Source organism: Sceloporus occidentalis, unplaced genomic scaffold (genome assembly GCF_023333645.1).
Source record: "Sceloporus occidentalis isolate IW3139 unplaced genomic scaffold, rSceOcc1.0.p SCAF_2, whole genome shotgun sequence".
Taxonomy (NCBI): Eukaryota; Metazoa; Chordata; class Lepidosauria; order Squamata; family Phrynosomatidae; genus Sceloporus; species Sceloporus occidentalis.
This window is the reverse complement of record NW_028316982.1, coordinates 254,962,778-254,989,905: the sequence shown is the minus strand read 5'-3', so window position 1 is coordinate 254,989,905 and position 27,128 is coordinate 254,962,778. Positions and strand designations below refer to the sequence as shown.

Genomic DNA, 27,128 nt, shown 5'->3' with positions numbered 1-27,128 from the left:
TGTATGTACATTTACATAGCAGCCAGCTTCAGGAGGCTTTTGACAGCTGGGATCACTTGTTCCTCCTCCCCCTTTCTTCCAGAAGGTGTCATTTGGCAGTGAGGAAAACAGATCATGTGACCATGGATTGCCAAAGCGCTGTTATGAAAAAAAGTATGATAAGAAATGATGCCAAACTGGTATGCTTCCATTGTTAAATTAGTGCAATTGTGGCAGGACAGCAGGCTGTTGAGATAATGTCCCCAGAATCCCCCAATCACCATGGCCAAGAGCTATGGTGATTGGAGGACTGGGAGAGTGGTAATCCAAAAAAGTGACTTTTCCAAGAGCAGGCTTATATGGATTATCCATCCATATCCAACTCATCCATACCAGTTACATTCCTGGTTGATAGGTTATGAAAATGGTACCCCCCCCAAACCAAGGCTTATCTAATGTCTGTGTTATGCAAATGAATTTTGCAAGCTGATCCATATTCACTACTCCCTCCCACCAATACCTGTGACACTCCCTATTATTTTGAAAACTCCAGCTGCTCTGCCACTGTTATTACAAATGTGCCATTTATATTCATGAGCATGGAAATGCCTTTTAAAACTTTTAATCTTACAGAACCCTTGTTCTATCAATCAGCCTGTCCATTTCCTACCTCCATGGTAAGAGAGACATTGGGGAGATAATTAATATCTTCAGAAGTAAAGGATAGCATCTTCTTCAGTGGAACATATACAAAGCCTTATCTCATTAGTATTCTGTGTAAAGAGATTTGTCAGGCAGCAAGCCAAGTCTTGGGCGGCATCTCTATACTGTGATACACAGAGCCATCCCAAGATATTTAGCTACCTGAGATGGAACAGCATAAGATACCCCAACCCACCCAGCCAATTTAAAGCACATAGTTCTCAATGCCAGTCTAATTATTTTACCAAAGTTGTAAATCCCAGAAAAAACTTTACTATTAGTAAAAAATATAAGAATTATAGGCGCAGGACAGATCGCCCCAAAAGGGCGGCCTGCCGGCAGCCTAATTCCCTCTGGAGGAAAGCAGCCGCCGGCAAACCGCACAGCTTCCCTCCGGGGGGAAAAGAACCTTGTTTTGCACCGCGGGCAAGACATCACAAGTGCACCAATGGTATGATTCACTGGAAAAAGTAATAATGCTTGGCAAAATTGAAAGCAGGGGGGAAAGGGAAGACTACATTACAGAAGAGTTGAGTCAATCAAGGAAGCCACAACCCTGACTTTGCAGGACCAGAGCAGGGCAATCAATGACCAGGTCTCTTGGTGGTCTCCTATTTATAGGGTCACCATAAGTTAAAGCCAACTTGACAGCAAATAACAACAGCAAATAACAACCGATTCCTTTTTTTAAAAAAAATGCATTTTAACTAAATGAATGCAGAACACTCATTTAGATTTTAGATACTGCGAAATTTAATATATGGCACACTAAATATAGAACCCAAGATGCTGGCTTTGCAAATGAGAAAACAGTGTGGTTGATATGTGGCACAAAATATTTTCAGTGTTATAAAAAGAGCTTTTATAGATCTGGGACTTTTTTACCCACACAGTACTGCAAAGGCATTTTATAGTTGGAAGTTGACACTGCAATATTAATAAAGGGTTATGATCATAATCCTGGCAACAATTATAGGAAAACCAAATGAATATCAATCTTAGTATTAGCCATAGTCAAATAATGTTCAACAACATACTGAGTTAGGGGCTAGTTTGGATTATAACAGATTTGATGCTCTTTCCCAGTTCAAATCAATAAAAATGACAATTTCAACTCTATGAATGTTCAGGAAATTATGTTAGCTTATTCATAGATGGTACATCCCCAACCTTTTCCTGAAAATTTGCATTTTATTGCCTAATATCAGTAAAATCCTAGTGCGTAATTGCATGCATCATACACACACATACACACAAAAACACATTCGTTTCACATATTAAACAAAAATACTTGATTTCTATTCTCACATTGCAAATAGGCTATTTATATTTTTTCTACTTATTTTTCATTGCTTACTTTTCATCCTGAGCAATAGAGATCCATGAGAGAGAAATGACTTTTACATTTATAGAAAACTGCCACCCAACATTTTGCATTGATCGCAAATTATTTGTCCCACTGCAATCTTCCCTGACAACAAGGTAATTGCTTCACTGATATAAAATTCAGGAAATGGCTTTCAATGCACAAATCTTTATAATGCATAAAACGGAAAACAAGGTATGCCTACTGCACAGAAAATCATGTTGGCCAGCAAGTTCTGAAGCACAATATTTCTTTGACTGTGAAAATTTCTCATTTTATGCTCTCAAAACAAGAGAGCTCATTTTTGGTCATGAAAAAACAAACATTTTCAAATTCTAGAACTGGTAGGAGACACTGAGCCATCAGGGTAAATAAAAGAGAAGTAAGCATGTCAGCTGTAAGCAACCAAATCTAAAAACTATATTGTGACAATGCATCTAGTAGGTGCAAAGTGACAAAAAAGTGTGCAACCTTTCAAGATTTTCAGCTTTCTTCATCAGCCAAAAGGTTGCAAATAGCATGGAGGGAGGAAAATGGGGAGAGACTTAAAAGTCAAAGCAAAATGTTCCACCAGGTGTAGTTCCTCTTCCACCTTCTCTTGCCATATACACAATGTACCTTTCTGACACTAGGTTACCCCACACATCTAGTAGCCAGCCGAGCACGGCCAGGAAGCATCTGGCTGTGTCTCTGAAGCCAGATGAATGAAGAAAAGATCCTCTTCCTAGTACTCCAGAGGAACATCTGGGAGGTCTAGGATGATCCCATGGTCTTTGTATGCCTGGCTGCAGAAACTGGACACATCTGGCTATCCCTCTGCCCTGCCTGCCCACAAAATGGCTGTGGAGAAAGTGCCATAGTGGCAGAAAGATGTGTTGCACATCCTAAGGACACTGTATAAAAAAGATGCTGGATGCTGAAGTTGAAGGCTTTCATGCCCAGCATCCATGGTTTTTTGTGGGTTTTTCGGGCTATGTGGCCATGTTCTAGAAAATTTTCGCACCTATGATCCTTATATTTTTTACTAATAGTAAAGTTTTTTCTGGGATTTATACCTTTGGTAAAATAATTAGACTGGCATTGAGCACTATGTGCTTTAAATTGGCTGGGTGGGTTGAGGTATCTTATGCTGTTCCATCTCAGGTAGCTAAATATCTTGGGATGGCTCTGTGTATCTCAGTATAGAGATGCTGCCCAAGACTTGGCTTGCTGCCTGACAAATGGGAAACCATTCAGAATCAGAGGCTTTCCCAGCAGGTAATGATCACCAATTAGCAGACATTAATCCTCTTTTGCATTAGCCTCCCAGCCTGAGGCCGGCCATCAGCACACAACAATACACATGCAAATCACTCCTGCACTCCCAGTCTCACACAGTATATATACACCCAACTTTTTCCAGGGAAAGCATTCTCTGAAGTTGCCAGCCACAGATGCTGCCGAAACATCAGGAAGAAAACTTTCTAGAACATGGCCACATAGCCTGAAAAACCCACAAAAAACCATGCTGGATGCTCCTTCTGCAGTTATCCTAAAAAGACATAAGCAAGCATCATGACTGCTTGTGTTACCAACACGATTCTAGACAGTTACTTCACATGCTCTGAGATGTAATGAGAAGGAAGGGTCTGTAGACTCTCAAATTGCCAGGTGATCTCATGATGTAACATTCCATCTAGAGAAGCTCCTGGGCTTCCTGGAAATGGGGAAAACAAGAGGAAAAGACTGCAGAGCACGTCATAGAGTACATGGTAAAGCACACATGCTTTTCAGGGAGAAGGTCTTAAGTTTTATCGCCATCAACTCCATGGAAAATGCTCAGATATCAAAAGAGCTGCAAAATCTCCAGCTAGAGCTGAAAATATCAGTTATTATGATGGAGAAATTATCCTACCTATATGATACAGTGTTAGATAGATAGATAGATAGATAGATAGATAGATAGATAGATAGATAGATAGAAAGATAGAACAATATAATCTGTATCTAGGTGTGGTGGGTATCAGCAATTTGAGGTATTCACTAATTTTTACCTGAATTTCTGTCAGATTTGGAGGCCCTGCATTATCTGTTCCTGTTGCTTAAAAGTAACAGGATCAGAGAGAGTTTTCAATATTTATTTCCAGAATTTATACAGAGCACAATGCACAGAACATTCTGTAGCTAGTTCCCTCCAGCCTCCCCAGTACCACACACTTCTAAATTTCCCCTGATCAAATACAAGGATTGAGGGATAAATCACTGACGTTACACATTGATAAAAGCAGTACATGAATGTAATTGCAATGTGATGTTTATAAAGATACTTTTTTGATGTCTTGTTTTAGTCAGTTGATTTTGGTGTAGTGTTGTACCAAAGCAGGGGAGTGCTTTATTAAAACATCATGCAAGAATACTCTTGATGCAATACTATTGTGTAAAGTTACAGTAAAACAATACAACAAAGAAGAGTTGGAGAAATTTGGTGCATACACTTCCTTGAAAAGCTTCTTCTCATGCCTAGATGTTGGGAAATGTTTTTCAGTGCTACTGAAAGCTGGTACTTTGAGGTTTTTATGTCATTTTTCCAGCATTTCAATTACTATTCCAGTTCTTATTTCACATTCCTTTTATAGGGGCCATCACTGGGCAAAGGGAAACTTTGTGCTTGCTTTTTCATTGGCCCAAGGTCACAAAGAGTCTTTGGTACACACCATCCAAGCAGTGTACTGCCAGCAGAATTCAAAAGGAAAATATGGCACCTTCTTACATTGGTGACTAATTAACCATGACAAAATTAGTCTCTCTAGAATTTTTTACTTGCAACCTGGAACCTACAAAGGATGTATTTGCCTCCAATACAAACACACAAAGGATGGAAAGAATATTGGAAAATATTCACAAAATGGTAAAAAGGAAAAAAACATTTTTGGGATGTTTTTTTTTAGTGCTGAGAAGAACCATGGGCTGACCGATATATTAATAGTTTGGGGCTTATTCTGCACACATCATTTTGTATGCAAAACTCACCATTTTCTATGTAGAAAATAATATTTTTATACAGAAATGTTGGCTGGAGTCCTATACCACTGTCTACATTATGTAACTTTATATATGTTGTTGTATGCCTTCAAGTTGTTTCCGACATATGGCAGCCCTAAGGCAAACCTAGGGGTTTTTCTGAAGCTGATAACGTATGACTCATCCAAGTTCACCCAGTGGGTTTCCACAGCCAAAGCAGGGTTCAAATCATGGTCCCCAGTGTTCTAGTCTGTGGCCTTCATAGCAGAGTCACTAAGAAACCCTGTTAGTGAATTGTGAACATGCATAACTGGATACTGGAAAGAATGTTTTAATGTACATCAGGTTTCACCAATGCCCATCAGCACTCCCTAGCCACTGTCCTGATGCACAACAAGACCAGTGCACAACTGGACTGATGCACATTGGTCCCATTGTGCATCTTTCCCAATGCTCAACAGTCACTTCATTCAACATAACAGTAGCCCTGTACTGGATATGGACATTAGAAAACTGCCCAATACTAATTTCTGCTGACGTAAGGTCTCACACAGCAACGTGTCCCCAGCAGAATTCCAGTCACTATTTCCAGCACATAAAATGCTATTTCCTGTGCAAAGTTACCAATAGACTTCTAAAACTGTGGTTTTGTAAGATCTTCTTGCAACAGGTAGAAAATTGTTAAAATTTATTCATTGCTTCCTTTTAGAAGAAAGTTAAGGTACATCTATACTATAGCAATAATGCATTTTAGCACCAGTTTGTAATAGCATGCCTTGTTTAAAAAAATAGTATTATTTTGCATATTATTTCCTGCCCAAAATCTGCTAGCAGGAGGGGAAGGAAATCTGGAAAGTGAGTTTTGCATATGACTGAGTGGATGAAAGAGCTTGACCTGCTGAAATACATGTGAGGTGCATTATGTTTACAAGGGGGATTATGTGCTTATTTTGTTGTACATCAGCTTGAGGATTTTTTTTAATAGCACAGTATGGATGTTTTATCAACCATGCCAACGTTCTCTTCACTCATGTTGTACCCTTCGTAATGCTTCACATTTTGCTAGATGCTGAGAAACATCCACATGTACAACATCTGATTCACAGAAGTTGAATCCGACATAGGAACATGATGAGAAGACATAAAGAAATACAGTGGAAATAATGACTTCTGTGGCATTACTTTTCTGATAGGCAAGACAACTGTGAAGTTTTATCCTAAGGAGAAAGTCTCTGACAAATTCAACTCTAGTATTTTTGATAGGTACAAGTTGTTATAACTGAACTTTATTATTCCAATTCTTCTTCTTCTTTTTTTTTATTGCAGAACCCAGCACTGCTCCAACTGATGTTAAAGCTACAGGATTGTCTGTATCAGAAATTCTTGTTGCATGGAAACACAGTAAAGAAAGTCTCGGAAGACCTCGAGGATTTGAGGTATAAATATAAACCACTGGGTTCTCTGCAATTGATGTCACCTAATGTCAGGAGGGGGGCAGGCAGCCCTGCACTCCCCCCCCCCCGCCACTGCCTTACTCACCTTACTTTCTTGGCTGGCTGGCTGGCTAGCCATCACCTAACCATACTGCTGTTGGAGTAGCAGCACTGCAGCCTTCGGAACACCCATTCAGGATCCCGTGTGGCTGCTCACCCATGTTGGACTCTGTACTGGACTCTGAATGGAAGGCATGTCCCTCCTACAGGAACTGCTGCTGAGGGAGGCAGTATTATGGCCTCCAGAGCACCTGTTCAAGGTCACTAGGAATGGGAGATGAGGCCCTTTCTCATTTGTCCAGCAGTCACACCAGTCCCATTGGGTGCATCATCCTACTGGAGATACACTCCCTTCTGGGGTGTCATCCAGTGTGGTGCACATCACTGCACCCCACTGATGACTGTGATATAAACTATAATGGCTAAACAGTGGCTATCCTACTTTGGACATCTCATGATACAACATGATTCACTAGAAAAGGTAAGAATGCTTTGTAAAGTGGAAAGAAGTAGCAAAAGAGGAAGGCCATGTTACAGATGGATTGATTCAATCAAAGAAGCCACTGACTCTGAGTTTGGAAAACCTGAGCAGGACAGTAGATGAGCTGGTCTCATGTAGGTCTTTGTCTTATATGGTCACCAAGTGGGTGTACAGATCAGAACTTTATGCTGGCCTGCACACAAACTAGGGCTCAGATACAGCTGAGCATTCACGCGCTCTAAGCCCTTACCACGTACTGTGGGTGCCATCATGGCATGCGCTCATCCAGATGGCACACACCTTGATGACGTCCGTCACGTGTAGTGCCGAAATGGTGCTGTGCACAAGGGACATCATAAGGCCATGTCATGGCGCTTATGGTGCCTGTTCTAGGGCGCTAATAGGAGCCATGTTTTGCTGGTTCTATTTGCACCGGGTTGGGGGCATGGCCTGTAGGCGCTCCTTTCCCTGGTGTATCAGGGCCTCAGCTGCCACAACGGCAGCCTCTGAGGCCCCGATCCACCGCTTTCCGGGCCGTGAGGAAGGGGCAAAAGGCCGCTTCCCCGCGGCCTTGTGATGACTGGGCCCTCCAGTCATTTGAGGACTTCCCCTGAACCACAAAGGGTTAATCTGGGGGGAGGTACATGCTAATGAGAGCTGACATCACATGCTAATGAGCAGCTACACTATAGCTGATGTAAGGCTCACCTGGCCAATCAGCAGTGCCAGAGCGGCCTTTTCAAGAAGGTTCAAGGAGAGGACTTTAAAAATACCCTGTAGGACCATGCTTTTTTTGTTCTCCATCTTTGTGTCTGTTTGGGGAAACCAGCTGTGTGCTTGCACGGAGGCAAGCAAAAGAGCTAGGCCATGAGGGCCAGCTCTCTGCATCCAAAAACTCAACACGGACTGCAAATCCCATCACTGTGTGAGTAGATAGGGAATGTGTTAGTTAGTGCACTTAGGTTTTCTTATGTTATCTAATAGCTTGCCTGAAATGAACATCTTTGTAACTGTGTTTTCTGACCTGCAAGGCAAGGAGGCCTTGCATGAATGATATCCTCCTATTCTGTTCTACTTCTTTAAAATAAATATCTTTCTTTAAAAGTATCTGCTGGCTCTCTCTGCTCCTGGACACGCGTCTTAAGCTCGGTCTACTGGGTGCTGTAAGCTAGCAAGGAAGGAATTTAGATATCCCTAGCAAGTCTCAGTGTGTGCTTGGGGGAAGGTTGTTTGGAAAATTCACTGAGTGGTGGCAGCGGAAACAGGACCTCAAGGGGTCCTAGAAGGAAAGTAAAAGGGGACTCCCTGGGAGTAATAGTCACACACAGGGCTAATTCCCCCAGGGATCACCACAGGCCTGGAAAGGGGTGTCCTTGGGGCTTCAAGCCCCGAGGACACCCGATGGTGGTGGGGAGGAGGAGAAAGGGGCCACTTGGCCCCTTTCTCCTTTGCGTTGCTGGGCGCAGCCATCTAAAGGCTGCACCCAGCGACACAAACCTGGAAGGAGCTCCGAAACGGAGCTCCTTCCGGGGCCGCGGAAAGGGTGCACTAAGCGCCCTCGTGCAGCCCCACTATGTAACAACTGCGCTGCCTCATTTGGAGGCAGCACGGTCATGACGTAGTCATGGTGGTGGCTGTGTGGAACGGCCACCACCATTTTGTATGTGCTGAGCATGTACTAGGGTTGGGGGGGGGGGTGCGGAAGCACCGCCGCTTCCTAACCCTAGTACGTGCTCAGCACGTACTTTAAGGCCCGTCTGTAACGGGCCAAAGACATCTGAGGGCTTCCAGGAATTTATCTTCTCTTCCTCCACATTTAGCAAAGAGAAGGGGAGAAGGAGGTAGTCTAGGAAGTTTGGAGAGATCAAGAGATCATGAGCCAGGTGTCTTGGGGGATCACACATAACCCCTGAGCCTAATTTTGCCCTGGTTTTAGGGTTACTAGTTCAAGAGTGCTTCAAGTCCTGAGGTTCCAGGCTAAAACCTAGGGATGGTAATGTCATTCAGCATTATGTAGTAATTCAAACACACGCACATGCAGAGAGAAAATGTTTTCCTGTTTGGAAATTATGACAGAAATCTTAGCTAAACTGTCATCTTGGCCTGAGGGGGAGCGATCAGGCAGACCCAGCTCCATCAGGGACAGCCTGAAGGAAGAGGCTCCTCCCTCTTTTAACTATCATCTTGGCCTCAGAGTGAGCGATCAGGCAGACCCAGCTCATCAGGGACAGCCTGAAGGACGAGACTTCTCCCTCCTTTAACTGTCACCTTGTGTTTTGTATTGTATTGTATTGCAATTTTTACTGTACACCGCTATGATCATTGCAGAATAGCGGTCTATAAATAAAACGTATTACTAAAGGGGCTGTTCCCAGATCAAGGTGAAATGAGGGGATTATTCTGTTTTGCCTACACAGAGAGATAGGATAAGGAACTTTCTTCTAGCTAGAAGGTGAATGCAAAGCATAGTTGAGGGTGAGTCCTGGCATTATAACAAGGAAGGAGGAAATAAGCTAATGACGTAAACAGAGACCCACAGAACTCTTTTCAAGTTGCAGCAATAAACCAGTTAAGTCTTGCAAACTGTAATAAACTGATGGAGCTGGAGATTTCACAAAGCCCTTTCCTTTTGCTTGGAGCTGAGCTCACCAAAACTGGAGAATTTACAACCTTGTCTCCCACATGGAGAGCCAGTGTGGTGTAGTGGTTTGAGTGCTGGACTACATCTCTGGAGATCACGGTTCGAATCTCTGCTTGGCCATGGAAACTCACTGGGTGATCTTGAGCAAGTCACATGCTCTCAGCCTTAGAGGATGACAATGGAAAAAAAAACCTCTAAAGAAACTTGCCAAGAAATCTGCATGATAGCTTCACCTTAGTGTTGTCATAAGTCAGAAATGACTTGAAGGCACAAAACAATAACAACAATTCCCACTTAGAGATGGCCCACAAAAACTGGAGACTCTGGCACCCCTACCTGACCAGGATAGATGAGGGTCCTAGCCTTTGATAACTTGCCCCCTTTTTTGCAATAATATTATGCCTTGGGCAATTTCCTTTTCAGGTTTTGTTTTGTTAACTCACCCGCTTCTTCTTTCACCATGGTCTCCTGCTTTGTTTTATTGACAAAAGTGACAGGAGGGATAAATCTTCCATGACCTACTTGGTAATGCGGGTCTGCTGCATGTTGAACTGAGGAACAGTCCTAGCAATTTGCTTAGTTTCAAAAGCATCCTTGGATGGTAGATGGCATTGCCAGTGGAATTGCTCAGGCTTTATGCAAAAATTGTTCTAGACTGTCATTATTTCTGATCTTAATGTAGGTTTGTCAGTGACACCCCCTCACCTTAGCTCTTTTTTCCTATCTGTTGGCAGCTTCCCCCCCCCCCCCGTAAAATTGACTTCTTTTGTGGTTCCCAACCTTGAAAGTTGGTTAAATCACCCAGCAAATCCTCTACTGCTGTAGCATATATTTTTGTGAGTGTTTAAAATGATAGACAGTGCATATGTGCAGTGGCTAACAATTCATATTGAGGAGCCATGACATCAGTGGCTAAAGAAACAAACCCAGGCTTTATTGTAAGTACTCTGTTAAAGACAGGAAAGCTTCATAAGGGTGCTAAGCTAACACCAAACTAAGCTAGTTTGACTTTTTGCAGAAGTGAGGAAATCAAGGGGCAAGCTGGAAAAATCCATAAGAGGATCAGTTTACATCTCAGAGTAGTTAGGATAGGAGGATAAGAAGTGATGAGACTTTGGATCACTGGAAACTACTTAACCTTATCACAGCTGCTCTCTCTAAATCATTTTTAACTCTGTAATTGCTGAGCATTCCTGCATTTCTAGCACAGGAATGCTCAGACAGATTTACAAGGCAGCTGTTTAATCTACAACTCATATTAATACTTATACACAAGTGTACAACACAGTACTTATACACTTTAGCCATTTAGAGTCATGTTTTGTTGCGGAATTCACACAGAACTAGATCTATAATGCAAGATTTCTGTGGCACTCTCACTTGCATAGTTGTAAACACTGTCCTGGAAAAATAGCCTCAACAAAAATTGCTCCAACAGAGGTTCCTAGTGGAAGAATCTCAGATTGAGGGAGCTGTCTTTAAAGCAATTGTTTGTTGTTTTTACTGTGTGCTGCTGGTCCCTGATGCTGATGCTGCAGGCTGCTTTAGAGCAGCATCTATCAATACTCTGGAGAGTCCACCTGGTTCTTTTCTTCCCAATTCCCACCCTTCCAAAAATGTATTACTATCATAGCTTCCAACATTTCACAGATGAAAAGCAGGAGATGTGGGTCAAGCAACATCAGAGTGTGGTCAATAAGGCAAAAGTTACAGTATTTATGGACTTGCAATACTTAATATACAAGTATTGCAAGTCTGACTATGTCATGTGTTATATGTCACATTTATGTAGTGGTATTTGTAGTTAATAGTATGTTTGTTAGTTGGTTGTTTTTGGTTTGGTTTTTTTTTTGTTTGTTTTTTTGCAATAATGGCTTTTGTAATAATTTAAATAATAAAAAAGTTATTTATGAAGACAAGCATGCACGCTAGAAGAGGCTGCAGCAGTTTGCTTTTGCCTGTGCCTACAAAGAAGGCCAAGACTCTACCCTTTCCCCTCCCCTCTTCTCCTCTCCCCACTGCTGAGTTAACTGAGTGCAAATTGCATTTGCAATGTGAACTCAGTTTGCAGCAATTTAACTATGATGGGGACCAAAGGGAAATGTGAGAAGACGAGAGAACATGGGACATTTTAAAAGCAGTTTTAAAAAGTGGTGTGACAGACATCTGGACTGTCTCTGCTAAATCAGGACAGATGGAGGGTATGAACTACAGTGTGCACAAGGACTCATCCAGAAGGAGTGTTCAGCACAGAAAAAAAATCTACATTGTCTCAATATTTCCTGGCTCAGGAGTCACTGGATCTGGTATAACCAATGGCAAAAATAATCTGCGAATTGCAGTCCCACAACATTGGAAGGGACACACAGTCCCCACCCTTCTAGTCCAGTATGGTTGCTTTGTATATTTCCTAGCTTATAGTTAATGTTCTCAATTCTGTTCCCCTCTTCCTCAACCCAAACTAAACAACTGCAGTACAGTTTTGTTTTTTTGGTATTAGCTGTTAATGGGTTGTATTACTGTTGGTAAAAAGCTTGATACACATCCTTTAAAACAAAGAAGCTTTGGGCACTTGATTCCTTTTCCTTTTAATTCTTGGTTTAAGTTCTTGGTCACCTCCTTTCTCCTTCTTCCTCCACACAGAGATGTAAAATGTTCTTGTCTGTAAAATAACAGAGTAGTAATAGTAGCAGCAGCAGCAGTATATGGATGCAGTGGCTTAGCAGTTAAGACTCCGACTCTGATGACCACAAGGTCAGCAGGTTGGCAGTTTGAGACCTAAGTACCATGTGATGGAGTGAGTGTCTGTCACTAGTCCCAGATTCCTCTAACCTAGCAGTATGAAAGCATGTAAAAGTGCAAGTAGATAAATAAGTACCTTGTTGGTGGGAAAGTAACATCATTCCATGCACCTTATCATTTAGTCATACTTGCCATATGACCACAGAGTCATCTTTGACAACACTGGTTCCCTCAGCTTAGTAACAGAGATGAGCACCACCCTCTATACTCAGACATAATTAGACAATCATGTCAAAGGGGAAACATTTACCTTTTAATAGTAGTAGTAATAGTAGTCCTTGTTGTTATTTCTTACCTGCCTTTCCCTGTGGATCAGCACAGGGAACAAAAACCAACACATATAAAACCATATACATGATTTTATAAATAAAAACATATAAATCAAATACATATTAAGATTTACCAATAAATACTTTAAAATCCTAATTTAAACACCATCTGGATAGGCCTACCAGAAGAGACTGGTCTTTACTGCTGATTTAAACTCAGGCAGCATCTCAGGCTGACAAATCTCTTCCAGCAGGTCATTCCACAGTATGGGGGCAGCTGAAGAAAGTGTCTTCTGGGTTGCAGCGAGCCTAATTTTGGGTGACTGAAGTAGATGTCTACCAGAGGACCTGAGTGTGCAGGGTGGATTATATGGAAGAAGGTGATCCTGTAGGTAATCCTGACCCAAACCATGTAGAGCTTTAAAGATAATAACCAACATTTGATACTTTGCTTGGAAACTAATTGGCAGCCAGTGGAGTGTTTTTTAATATTGGTGTAATATGGTCACCCTTAGATGTACCAGTAACCAGTCTGAGCACCATGTATTGAACTAACTGAAGGTTCCAAATTGGGTATATAGGCAGCCCAATGTACTACACATTGCAGAAGTCCAGCCTTAAGATTACCAGCACTGCCATCTTTCAGTCCTCCAAAGATATAGCCATGTTAGTCTGGAAAAATCAGTATGCAAAAGGATCTTGTAGCACATTTGAGACTAACTGAAGGAAGGAAGTTGGTAGCATGAAGAAGTAGGCTGAAGCCTACGAAAGCTCATGCTAACTCTTTCTTTCAGTAAATCTCAAAGGTGCTACAAGATCCTTCTGCATACTGATTTTGGTCCTCCAGTTCTAAAAAAACCTCCTAAGTCCTTTGACTTTTAAAGGCTAGGGTTAAAATGTTGTGTTCTCATTCTAATGGGTGCATAACATGCCTTATTTTATACTTGGCATTTTCTTAATTATGTTGATTTGTCCTATTTCCACTGTATTTACCTGGGAAGCCAAGGCCTACAAGAGTCCTTTAGCTGTAGGAACATGAACAGGGAGGTTCACATATTTGCCCCACTTTCCCTGAAAAAGTGCTTGCAACTGCAGATTGTCTCTATGTGAGGAGCTACTGCGTAGATTAGTAAACCATCATGTCAGCACCTTCTTGTCCAACTGAGCTGCAAGTCTTGTTCTCTGGGGAAATGTTGTCTAGATAATTATGAGCTGTTCCTTCAGAACCACTAGGCCTCTGGATAAACTTGGAATCAATGCAGTGCCCTCCAAAGAGGCCAGGAACATGAGAGAAAAAGGCAAATAGACTGACACTGGCAAAATTCCATGCACATTGTACATCTTGGAGAACAGGCCATGTTATATAAGACTGCTTTAGTAGCTTAGCAGATAAATGAAACCAAAATAATAACAAGTAATGAGGTTCTAAATCCATAGCCCAGTGGGTCTCAAATGGTGGGGTGGAACCCGCAGGGTGGGCATAAGAATTACTCAAGGGGACCCTGATCCCTCCTTCTCTTCCTCTTCCTAAACCTTTTTATGTGTAAAGCTTACACATGCATTGAGTTAAATATTGAATTTACTTAAATAAAGCTGTTCTGATTTGAACAATGTTATTTTCTTTAAAATGTTAAAATATGAATGTATGTGAATATGCAAATGAAAATATGCACACTAAATAAACAAAATATTTTTATTCATATTTTACATTGAGTGTGGGGAGGTAACATCGACATGTAGATGTAAAGGGGGTCCCAAGGGTAAAAGGTCTGAGTACTACTGCCCAAGCCAGAACTCCCTGCAAACCAACTGTCCCATACATGGTCCAAGGAGTCCCAAGGAAAGGTGGTAGATTTGAAGGACTCCTCAATGTTCTTCTGTTCATCAGAGGAATTTCACTGGGTTTTTTAAAACTTAGCTTCAACACTAAAATAATCAGCTGAGTTCCTATATCGTGCTTGCATGATTTAGTCTACACTCATGCAGTTACATGGTTGGTTGCACTACAACACACTTCTTCTTAGCAAAAACATTGTGCAGCCAACTGCCAGAGTGCCCGCTTCTTCTCCTTTTGTGCAAACGGGAATGCACAGAGGAGAACAAGCAGGCAACAGAGGCTGTTTCCAAAAGTCATGTGAAGAATAAGGGATGGAAAGAATATTTGAAAATATTTTTAAATGGTCAGGAAAAAAAAGGTGCTTCTTGAGCATTGGAAACTCAGGCTGCATCTACAGCTTGATACCGCATCATGCTAAGGAAATCTGGGATTTGTAGTGTTGTGAGATATTTAGCCTCCTCTGTCAAAGAGCTCTGGTGCCACAACAAACTACCAATCCCAAGAGTCCATAGAATGGAGCCATGATAGTTAAAGCGGTGTCAAATTGCATTAATTCTGCAGCATGACAGCAGTCTCAGACAAGGAAAATTCTGAATTAAGGAAAATCTTTGCAGTTCGAAATTTATTTTGCACAAATTTTGCATGTGTTTGTATAAAGAACAGCTTTTTCTGTGTAGGAAACTAACAGAGAGTGCATGCTTGGAGAAACAAACTAAAGGCTTTATTATAGGAGCTCCATTCTCCATTCTGATAGGGAAATTATGCAAGGTGCTAATCTAAACTGCCAGAGCTGAGAGAGGACTGGCAAGAAGAGAAGAGTTGGAAAGACATCCCTAAGAGTATTTATTTACATTGCAGAGGGGTCAGGATAGAAGAAACAGAGCGAGGACATCACACCAATCCATTTTCGGGTAGGGCGGTTTCACGCCACCCCATCTGAGCCATCTATTTCAGCCCTGAGTCAACTTAAGGACACATGGAAAGAAGAGCCATATGAAGATGAACCCCAAATTCTAAAAAATGAGGGAGAAGCTGCAATATGATGATGGAACAACTACTAAGAAAGATCAAGGAAGAAAGTGCAAAGGCAGACCTATTGTTGAACATTAAAAAAAAAAAACAATAATGACCACAGAGAACTTATACTACCTGGGGGGGGGGGGGGGGGCGTTCTGGAAAGTGCAGTGCCAAAAACTTGCTCAAGTATTTCTGCTCCCTGGAAAACCAGTGTTTGCAAGAAGATGGTGGCTATACTGAGAGCATAAGTATGGAGCTGTTCAGTATTCATGCATTGTTATTACAACCTCCAGAGACTGGGAAAACCCAGCAAAGGCAAGCAACAACTGCCACAGACTTGTAAACATCAAAAACGATTTGGGCTTTTGTGTGGAAATGAGGAGGGAGCCACTCCACAGAGAGGGTTCTTCCTGAATTATATTTGACAGAAACCTGTTCCTATCACAGTAACTCAAACCAAACCCTCAGGTTTCCTCACTGTCTCCCAGCGATGCTGCTTGGGTATTATTAACCCACTACAAGGTTTCCTCAGGTGTTCTGTCATCTCCAATTCATTACACAGGCTAAGAGCTGCCTTGCTGTGTACTGTGCTCGCCAAGGAAGGAAATATTGCTCATGCCACTTTCTCACAGAATTCAGCTGAAGCTTGCTAGGTCTGAATAGTAAATTTCTTTGAAAACCCACCAGAGGTGGGCTGTCTTTAAGTGTTCTGAAGTGGTTTTGACTTCTCATCAATACTCATTCTTGCTTGTCCAGTCTCGCTATGGTGTCCCATACTGCCAAAGCTGGGTTGCTCTGCATTTCAGCATGTCAAATGTATAACACCCTGTGGATAGCTGGCTGAAAATGTGAAACGCCACTTCAGAGTGAACCCCTTTTCCTCAGTTGAACATATTTTTGAACAGAAAAGAAAAACACGTAACAAAAACAACAAAACTAGCACATTTCAGAATGCAATGCAGTGCACAAAAGCCAGCATGGCATGGCAGTTGGATTGCAGGTTCATTTCTCCACCAACCCATGAAAGGTCACTGAATGACACTGAGTCAGTTTTTGTCTTTCAGCCTAACCCAAGAAAGAGTTGACACATAGTGACAGAGCATGTGCTTTATGTACAAAATATCCCATATTCAATTTCTGTCATACTGCTGGTCACATTTAGATGCCAACAAGTTAGATGGACCAAAAACAAACATTTTTAGGGTTAGCAGAAAGTTTTGTTGGGACCTCAACACCACTGATGCTCCTCTCTCCCAATTTTCCACATCAAAAATTATGTTTATTCCCAATAAATGTGTTCTATATCACCATTTCTTTTCAAAACTAGAAGTGATGTTCTAATTATATCCGGTTCTCATTTCTACACATTTTATTCCTTTTTAGAATTGTGGGGAGGAGCTGAATTGCCTTTAGACATGTGGTTTGGGAGTTTCAAAAAACATTATATATATATATATGTGTGTGTCACATTGGGATCATTGAAGACCCAGGGCTGACCCAAGTCCAGGTGATTGCAGGTCTATGATGGGGTGGACAAAATGTAGCCCTGGGGAAGTGTGCAAGGGGAGGCACACTGTTTTGGTGGTTCTGAACCCATCAAGACTCCCCTGATTGTTCTTCTTATGGCCAGTCTTCCCTCCATCCTGAAAGCCTTTAAACCCATCTTTTAAATACATTGCAGCTCCCCCTGTCATTATTGTTTAACATCAATAAATACTATAGTTTTCAACTGTCCCAACTTTACAGGGACAGCTCCAGTTAATCCTCTACCATCCCTTTTTTCCCCCAGCAGCTTTTATAATGCCCCAGTTTCTCTTTCCTTTTCCCACTTGCCTGTTTTTATCCTCAGTTAATTTCAATTGTTGCAGACAGGGAGGCGTTACAAACCGCCGCTTTGTGGCGGTCTGCCGGTGCTGCTCTTTGCTCCACGAGGGAGTCGCCGCATACAAACTGCGCGACTCCCTCACGGAGCAAAAAAGAAGCTCCAAAATGGAGCTTCTTCCTGCGACGCCGTTATGAAGTTGCGAGGCGCCCATGGTGCACCCACGACGTCATAACCGCTGTGACCCATCTGGACGCTATGCGTCCAAGACATAAACATAGTGGCGGCCGTGTGGAATGGCCGCTGCCATTTGTCACGGACTGAGTCCGTGATAGGGAAAGGGGCGTCTAGAAGAGACACCCCCTTTTTAAAATGGGACATCCTGAGGACGTCCGAAATGGCGGTCTATAACCCGCATGAGTTCAAATGGCAAAAATAGTTTGCACTCAATTCAGCAAACAGTAAAGGAACTGTGAGATATTCTCCTACCCAGTAGGCTTAGACAAAGGCAAACTGCTGCATCCACTCCTAGCTTGTGTGCTCTTACTCATTAAGAACTTTTGCCATCTTGATCACACTCTGCTGTTGCTTGGCCACAAGTATCCCAGTCTTCATATCTGAAATGTTGCAGGATATGAAATAACTTAAAAAAAAAAAACAGGATTGAGATTCTGGCCACTGCCTGTTTTATTTGTTAAAATTATTTTCACTTTTTTTGTTTTTATTTTGGAATTTGACCTCTGAGTATACTACTAATCTATATAAAGGATCAGCAGCTGAAGACCCTTGAGCAAATCAATTGTTTTGACTTTCTTCAGTTGCCCATCCAGGCAACCAATGGAGAGAAAGAAGGTTGTTGGTAGTCTTGGCCTTACAGATAAGTTCAGTTGCCACAACCATCCTGAGCAACTAGTTCTTCAGCAGAAACTCTACCAGCCTTCCTCATACTAGCACCCTCCAGATGTGTTGGGTATATTGATTTGGGGGCTATGGGAGTTGTAGTCCAGCATATCTGAAGGGCACTAGACTGAGGAAATATAATAATTATAATGAAATGCCTGTGGGGCATATAGAAGAAGGAAATTGTTTTCAGCTGATCCAGACACTATAATATTAACCAATAAATTAAAATTACCAGACAAGAGGCTCCAACTAAACCTGAAGAATGTTTTCACTGCAACAGCTGTTTGACAGTGAAACAGGTTGTTTCAAAGAGTGCTGGATCTTTGGAGATCTTTAAACAGAAGCTGGATGGCCATCTTTCTGGCATGCTTTACTTGTGCATTCCTGTTGATAGAGGGTTAGACTTGATAGCGTCTATGCTCCCTTCAAACTCTATGATTCTATAATATTTTTTCCAAGTGCCAAGTGACACTGGGCATACTACTATTTCACAGGTTTCAACAATATTTGAAAGGTTTTTTGTGAGGGTGGTGGAAACAAGTTATTTTGATGAGTTTTTGAAACATGGTATAGACATTATGAATGATCATAATTAAGGGGAGGACCCCACAAATGTGCTGGTCAATCATTCATACAGTCTTCCATTGGCAGGTTGGTTACTGGAAAGATATGGAACAAGAAGAAGCAGCTGAAAAGGCCAGGACAGAAGGAAATGAGTCATCCATCATTCTGACAGGGCTAGAAGGCAACACACTGTACCACCTGAGAGTAAAGGCGTACAACTCAGCGGGGTACGGGCCACCTAGCAATGTCGTTCGTGCTGCTACCAAGAAATCCCGTAGGTTCCCAACTTCTGTTCTCCTCATATGTGTAGCTCTAAAAAGGTTTCCATTCTCTTTCTTCTCTTTTCCCCATTTCTTGAGATATGTAACGAATAACAAACAGGACTGTGGTGTTGTTGTGATTCATGAGCTCACTTCAAAGTATCTGTATTCCTAAAAAGTGACCAAGAACATTTGGCATTCATGAGAGGCAAGGTTAGCTTTCTGGAAAACAAGGCTAAATGTTTTTGACATAGAACAGCAAATGGAGATTAAATGATGCAGGGCTGCCCAATAGCTATTAAAATGACACATTTTCAGCAAGAAGCTATACAGCTGAACTTTGTCTAGCTCTGTTGGCAATTGAACATAAACCTAATAAAAAATTAAACTGCCCCTTGGTTGTTTTGTTTCTTTTTTCAAAACCTTCCAAAATGTATTTCTAAACAATGTATCATGTATTTATCTCTTTATTTTTAACCTTTCCTCAGCTCCTAGTCAAGCACCAAGCAATATTATGTGGATACAAGATGGCTCCCATGTGTCCCTGGGATGGGAACCTGTTAGACCTTTAGCAAATGAATCTGATGTCATGGGATACAAGGTCAGTTTGCCATATGTTTACCATCCTGTTATCTGGAGCATGAATGCCTTTCATACATTGTTATGCTGTGCACTCATCCTGTCTATAGTAGAATCTTTGAGCACTGACAGTCAGAGTACTAAACCCATAGGCCTCAATCCATGTGTGTGTTCATCGTTATCATCATCATTATGCCTTTTCCCCAGCACTGTAATTCAAAGATTAAAACAGTTACAGATAAAACCTTTTATCAGTAAATACAATTGCCTCTTCATATCTTCAGGGGTTCTATTCCACCCATTCCCACCTCCACCCCCCCATGGCTAGCAAAATCCAGGGACCATGTTGATGGCTTTTAACATCTTTGACAGTAACCTTAGGAATGGGGCTGGGGTATTGCAGGGACACAATTCTCTCATGGCTGCAACACTAATGAAGCAAGTGGTATTTTCTTAAATGTGTCAACCCCCTCTACCCCAAAGTAAAAAACTATTTTGATTATTTTTAAAAAAGGAGTCAGACAAAAGCAATTTTTAAATGAAGTGAATGAAGAGAGCTAAAATTAAATGTAATACATTTACTCTTTAGCTGGCATGTTTTAAATAAAGTGATTGTTGACCAGGGATTTTAAACTAGGCAATATATGCCATTTGATGCCATTACCACTATCACATTTTCACTATAGTAGGGGCAGACTGTGGTGAAAGCCATGATAACACTGTGCAAAGACTGAGATTTGTTATGATTTAGCTGCAGATATTCAGCAATCCACATTCATAACATCCAGCTTCCTCTCATATTTTGGGCACTGTGAGGAAGGAGCTACTCTTTAAAATGTCATTTGAAAGTGGCTGTTGGACTGCACCAAAATGTATATGTATGAGTTCTCTCTCTTAGTCATATGCATGGGCAAAAAGCCAGCTTTTCTGCCCTGCCATAGATGGCAACTGGCTTTCAGGTGCTTTGGTAGTGTGCAGCATGTAAACAGCATGCCACCGGAGCACCCGGAAGCACCATGTGGGCAACCAGGTAGCATGAAGCTGGCTTCCAGGTGTCTTGGGGGCATGCGTCATCTGCATATCACACCCCTAAGCTGGCTGGAAGCTGGCTTTGTTGGTCTGTTTGTCCCCAAGATGTTACACTTTCATAAGGACTGAATCTTTATTGCTCCCTCTTTCCAGAAGACTTCTCTGTAGTTCACACATTGAGGAATGGAGTCGTCCCTTCTCTTACGCGGGGGATCCGTTCCGGACACACATACACACACACACCTGCATAAGAGAAAAAATGGATGCTCAAGCCCCATTCAAATGAATGGGCTTGTACCCACGGTGGCACAGCAGTAGTGCACAGGGCACATGCCAGGGGAGCGCGTGCCATTGTTTTCTTCCGGTGTGCAGCTCACTTCCTTCCGGCGTGGCTTCCAGCATATGCTGGAAGCCATGTAAAACGCACCCACATATGACGCGGGTGCACTGTATTGCCATCTTAAATAATATAACTCAACCATACATCCACCAAAGAATGAACGCTTTTCTGTTGAGGAACTATACATCTCTAAACAGACATCTGTGAACACACAAGCAGCCAACATTTTAATATCATTGAGCACTGGGATATTTAGCCGCATTCATTACATATCTATTATAAACATTCATAATGGGCATCTATTACAATCGTACGGGAAATATATCTATTTACATAAACACCAATGTAGATATATAGGTAGATAGCCTAATTGTTTCTCTTACCAATTTAGTACATGTCTTTGATAGTGTTTTCTTGTATGGCAGTGGGACTGGATGAACCGGATGGCCCTCATTGTATATTCCAACTCTGTTAAGTTCATCTTTATTAGTCATAGACAAGCAACTCTATGATTCTATTATTCTATGTCTGGGGTAGAAACAGGGTTTGTTTGTTTTTTCATGTAGGGTAGGCTGCAAAGCAGTTTGGCTTCTCTCCCTTCTTGGCTTGTTTTACATATTTCCTAGTCTAATTAGCTGCCATATCTGGTCCAATGGGATAACAAATGCTTAGTGCACCTTGTTCATATAAACAAATAGTTTCTCCCCCAGAGGTGATGTCACATTAGGTATAGTTAGGTATTGCTCTGTACATGGTGCCTTCTTCTTGGTCGATTCTGAATTATATTCTCATATCTTGCTTAGAATTGGGTAGGCTGTCTCTATGTTCTCAGCAACACACACACACACACACACGTGTTGACTTGGTAGTTAAGTTGCCAATTCTGATGACTGGAAGATCAGAAGCTTGGCAGTTGGAGGCCCAAGTGCTGCATGATGGGGTGAGATCCCATCACTAGTCCCAGCTTCTGCCAACCTAGCAGTTCGAAAGCATGCCGATGCATGTAGATGAATAGGTACCACTTCAGTAGGAAGGTATCAGCATTTGGTGCACTCAAGCTGTCTACCCGACCACCAGAGTAGTCTTCAAACAATGCCGGCTCTTCAGCTTAGTAATGGAGATGAGCACCTCCCCCTACAGTCAGTTACAACTGGACATTCATGTCAAGGGACTACCTTTATCTTTTACGTGTGTGTGTGTGTGTGTGTAAAATAGAGCTTTCTCTTTCATATCTTATATAAATTATGAACCCCTTGTTTTGGGGGCTTCAGTACAGCAAGTTTAACCCAACTCAGTGCTCAGCCTATATTAGGAGATGCCAAAGTAACATGAAGGTGCGGTTATTTTAAAAAATAAATAAATAAATATAATTTTAGCATTACAAATACTCTTTAACTTACAGTTGTATTTTAACAATCCAAAAGGATCTTGTAGCACCTTTGAGACTGAGGCTGCATCTACATGGCATACTGATTCAAAATAACACAGCTATATCTCTGAATTATAACACTCAATTTCCTCTTCTCCTCACTCCCTTCCTCCCACTCACCTCCCTTTTTAGTTAATAAGCCTAAATATATATCACTATCTACCACCATGGATCTAACTCATCTTCAAAGTGCTGACAAATGAATTGTATATTATTCTTTACACACAAAATATACTTTTCCAGAGAACACTTTGATCAGGTAGAGGTTTAAGTCCAGAGTTCATTTGAGGAACAGAAGTAATAAAGGGCTTGCAAATCTCTTCAGATTGTCTTCTTTAAATTCTCCTCCTGCTAATCACATTTTAGATGTTAGCTGTTCCAATATTGCTATAGACCACACATTATTTATCCACTTTTGAGCTGAAAAATCTTCTAATGTTTTTCATGATTTCATGATTTCTAATCTTGCATAACTTAATGGGAGTGCTATAAGATCTTTATCCAGCAGTCTTTCATTTTCATTTTTAAAACATGGAAATTAACAGTAATGCTCCTAATATTAAACTGAATAAGCAAAATGCTAGATCAAGGATATATTATAGAGAATCAAGCTGCAGTTTGGCAGCCAGGAGAAGACCACAAAGGTAACCTGCCAAGGTCTTCAGAGATTGTATTTATTAACAAAGATAGAGGGAGGATGGGACTTGTACAAGGATCTGAAAAAGACAAGGAAAGGCTAATAGGGATGCAGGCCCTGCTCCCTAATGTGTTTTTTCAGCTGAATTATAACTTCTTTAGTCCTTAATTATCATTTCCCAGAGGGGAAATCAGAAATTCATAAGATGTCATATATTCTACACCTATTCATGTCACTCACAGGTCCTGTTTAGACAAGAAGGTCATAGCAACAGTCAAGTCATTGAAACACAGAAAACATCTGCAGTGGTGCTTCTCCCTGATGTAGGTGTCTATATCATAGAAGTCCGTGCTGTCAGTGAAGGAGGGGATGGAACACCCAGCTCCCAGATCAGAGTACCATCTTTTTCAGGTAAGTATCTAACAAGAAAGCACAGTGTTGAGCTAATCACCCTGCCCCAAAGTGACTTTTCATATCAACATGATCTGGCATTGTTTGTCAACTGCAGGATCACACTGAACAATGTCATGCTGGGAGAAATCTTTGCAAGGGGATATTCATTCATTTCAATAACGTAGTCTATGTACCTGGCATTCACAGTGGTGGTAGGTAATGGAGTCACCTTCCTTATGTCCTTCCAGTATGATGCTGGCTCAGAGATTGGACTAGAGAAGTCTACACAGCTACCCATTCTCTGATCTGGTGTAGCTACATGGCAGACAAAATGAGGGCATTGCCTCACCCCCAATTAAAATTCTGCTCCCCCAATGAAATGTCCCTTCAATCCCCAAATTTCTAGTGTTGCACAGAGTGAGACACTGAAAATCATTAACTTTGCCTGCCCCTTTCCTTTGGATGCCTAAACTATATTTCTAAATAAAACAAAATCCAATATCCACAAAATAATGATACCTATATTGGCCAGTCAAAATGCACAAAATGCGGAATGCAAGCTTTCCACTGGCTTCTTCATCAGCGGAGGAAGGAAGAGTGGCAGCATTGGAGTCATAGGTCTACATTTTATAGAGATGTTGTCTGTTGTCTGGAGGGATCTCAATGCAGGCCAAGGCCATGCCTCTCTTGGACAAGTAAAGGCAAAAAAATGGTATGAAGTACCAGTTACTGTTATAGCTAGGGAATTTTGGACCACAGACTTAAATGGGATCTCACTCCAAATAATACACCCTTCCCAGCAAAGTGTATTCTTTCATTTGTGAAATACAATTAAGTTGTCTTCTAGTGCCTTGCCCACCAAAATTTTTACACACACACACACACACACACACACACACACACACACACACTGTTTGCATCCTTAGTTTAAACATGAAAGAAAGAAAATGTATATGTCTAGTTTCAGTTTTTTTCCAATATGCGTATCATAGCACCATTGTCTCTGCAATAATAAGTAGAGTTTATGTCTGCTACTATGATACTGAATACATTTACTTTGGAATGAGCCTCATTTTGTTGTAGAAAAGTAGAAGTAAACAGATTTTTAAAAATCTTGTCTGAATCCATAAAGGCATGTTGCTTTAACGTGTTTTAAATGGTTCCATATTGGTTAAATTATTGTATATGCTTTTCACCTACTTCAAATTGTTTAAATTACTCCTTACTGTTTTAAATTGTTTAAAACAGATTTTGTTTGCATGCTACCCTGAGATGTTATGATATAGAATAGAATATAAAAGTTGATAAATCAACACATGAATCATGTACAAGATCTCTCTACATAATGTTTCTGCTACTTAGCTAAGTATATGTAATGTTAGGGCCTCAATAGACCAGCCATAAAAGCCAGCATTGGTGCAGAGTGAGGGCATGGTGTCCGCACGACATGCACCCCGACTCTGCCCCCATGCTGGCATGATGCCCCATTACATGGTGGGTGGCATCATGGTGCTCCTCTGGTGCTGAGTCCAGATGACACAGCACCAAAGTGCCACAGAAAAGCTACGGCTTTGATGCCCTTTCCGTGACACAGAAAGGAGCTGCAAAAAGCTCTGCTTTTTTCTGCATTGCAGAAAGGCCAAATCAGGGCTGCGGCATGTAATTACTGCGGCCCCAATCCGGTGCTGAAAGGGGCAGCTGCAGACCATCCCTTAGGGGCGGTCTATTCAGCCCTGTCAATTAAATAAAAGGTGATACAGAATTCTGGCACCTGTTTTGGGTACATAAGCAATGGCACTCACAGATGTAGCACCAGGAATGGAACAAATAATGTGAAGAATGCATGAGTAAGAAAAAGAATATTTCAGAATGGACGGATGTTACCTTGCCAGTTCAGATCTGCAGCTCCAGCCAACAGGCCATCTTACAAGTGCTAATTTAAAAAGAAAGAATGACACAGTACATTGCTTATGCTTGCATTGATTAACTATAACTAATATCAATGGTTAATAAGATTAAAAAGGACATTCAAATTAAATAGAAAAGCAAGACAGGTTATTTACTCTCAGGAGTTCTTGCAAACTAGAAAGTTACTTGCATTTTTGCACCTTGACTTAGCAGAGACATTCTACCTGAAAACAAATTCTGACCTATTGTAACCAAAGCAAACGTTACATTTTTTAAAATTCACTGAGCCCCATGTGCTACAATGACTATTTTGTTCTTTCTGCTCACCTTTGGTTTTCACCATTTCAGGGGGGAAAGTCACAAGTTCTCAGTCAAGCCTACATGCTTTCTCCACATCCTCATCAACTATGACATTTCTCTTGGTACTGATGGTCCCTTCAACCTCATGGTGAAAAAGAACTGTGTGGACCTTTTCTCGTTCATCTGTTCAGTTGCTATAGGCCAGTAATACCAAGGGATGAGACCCTGTGTCTACGGAGGAGGCAGAAGGTCTAGTCGTCAACGACTTGTGGAAATACCTGCAATGCACCAGGAAGAGTGTTGGGTGGGATTCTAAAGTAATTCATCAGGTTTCTTCTCTTCAGTTTTGTTACATGTCCTCTTTGGGGGAGAGGGGATGTTTATTGCCCAGCAGAAAATATGCAGATTGTATGAAATGAACTTTTACGAACAAATGAAATTCCTGTCAAATTATATTTACTTTCCTTAATATATGTTTATATATTAGCTGACACCAGTCTTGTATCATTAGCAGTTTGAACTGTGATGTCTAGTACAGTACATCTATTTCATTTGAGTTGTTATGAATTTTTGTTTAAGAAAAGGAAAATTTGAAAGATATTTGCAATCTAGTGAGTCACCACCATCTTCTCTCTTCTTTTATACGTCTTTCTTTCTTTTTCAAATTGACAGAGCAGGATAACAAACTTTTCATCACAATTACTGTAGCAAATGTCTTAAAAAAAAAATAAGAAGATGCGACATCAAGTTGGAAAAATATGGTAATTTCTGATGTTTTTCATCTCTTCTGTTTGTATTTTCTGGGCATAATGAACCACTTGTCACTACATGTTACATTTGAAGCCATGAATGGAGAAGAAAAGTCAGCCCTGTTGTTTTGCCTCGGCTATTGTCCACCTTAATAAATGAGCGAGAAATGTTTTATTTTTTAATAGCAAGAATACAGCTGATTGAGAATGCAAATGGCAGTGAAACTATCATCGGACACTTCAACATACCCTCCAGTAAGTGCAAACTGGAAGGGGAAAAAATGAATGCAAAGATACAAAGCTGTTATCCCCAAACAGCTTTCAGTCTTTAGACCTTTATTTTTGTAGTCCATTTTTGTATGGTACTGTACTGTCTATATTTGGTGATTAAATGAAACGATATCAGAAAGCATATTAAGATTGGAACAGGATCATGGTGACTAGATTGTTGTCAACAAAATACAGAATAAATCAAATTCTGCATCCAAAACCTACTGGAATAGCTACTCCAGTGTTTCCCACTATCTAAATGTTTAGCCTTTCCAGATTCATATCTCATCTTCAAGCTCAACGTGCAACACTTGATCCACTTTCAGGTGTGTGCTTGTTTGTTTTTACTCTGAAATGT

The 27,128-nt window shown here is 41.2% G+C and overlaps 1 protein-coding gene across 5 annotated transcripts in view; it reads left to right on the top strand.

Annotated features, from left to right (window-relative positions):
- The window catches only part of CNTN5 (contactin 5), a 934,652-nt gene extending 908,326 nt beyond the window's left edge, over nucleotides 1–26,326 (top strand). For 4 of the 5 annotated variants that reach the window (XM_089512787.1, XM_089512786.1, XM_089512784.1 and 1 more), the window contains 5 exons: nucleotides 6,374–6,483; nucleotides 18,964–19,150; nucleotides 19,625–19,737; nucleotides 23,393–23,561; nucleotides 25,800–26,326. In XM_089512787.1, coding sequence (XP_089368913.1) covers nucleotides 6,374–6,483; nucleotides 18,964–19,150; nucleotides 19,625–19,737; nucleotides 23,393–23,561; nucleotides 25,800–25,903 — 683 coding nt within the window. In that variant the 3' untranslated portion in view covers nucleotides 25,904–26,326. Of the gene's footprint in view, nucleotides 1–6,373; nucleotides 6,484–15,428; nucleotides 15,508–18,963; nucleotides 19,151–19,624; nucleotides 19,738–23,392; nucleotides 23,562–25,799 lie in introns of those variants that run through there. The other variant, XM_089512788.1, reaches the window with a different exon arrangement.
- Nucleotides 26,327–27,128: the final 802 nt, after the last annotated feature.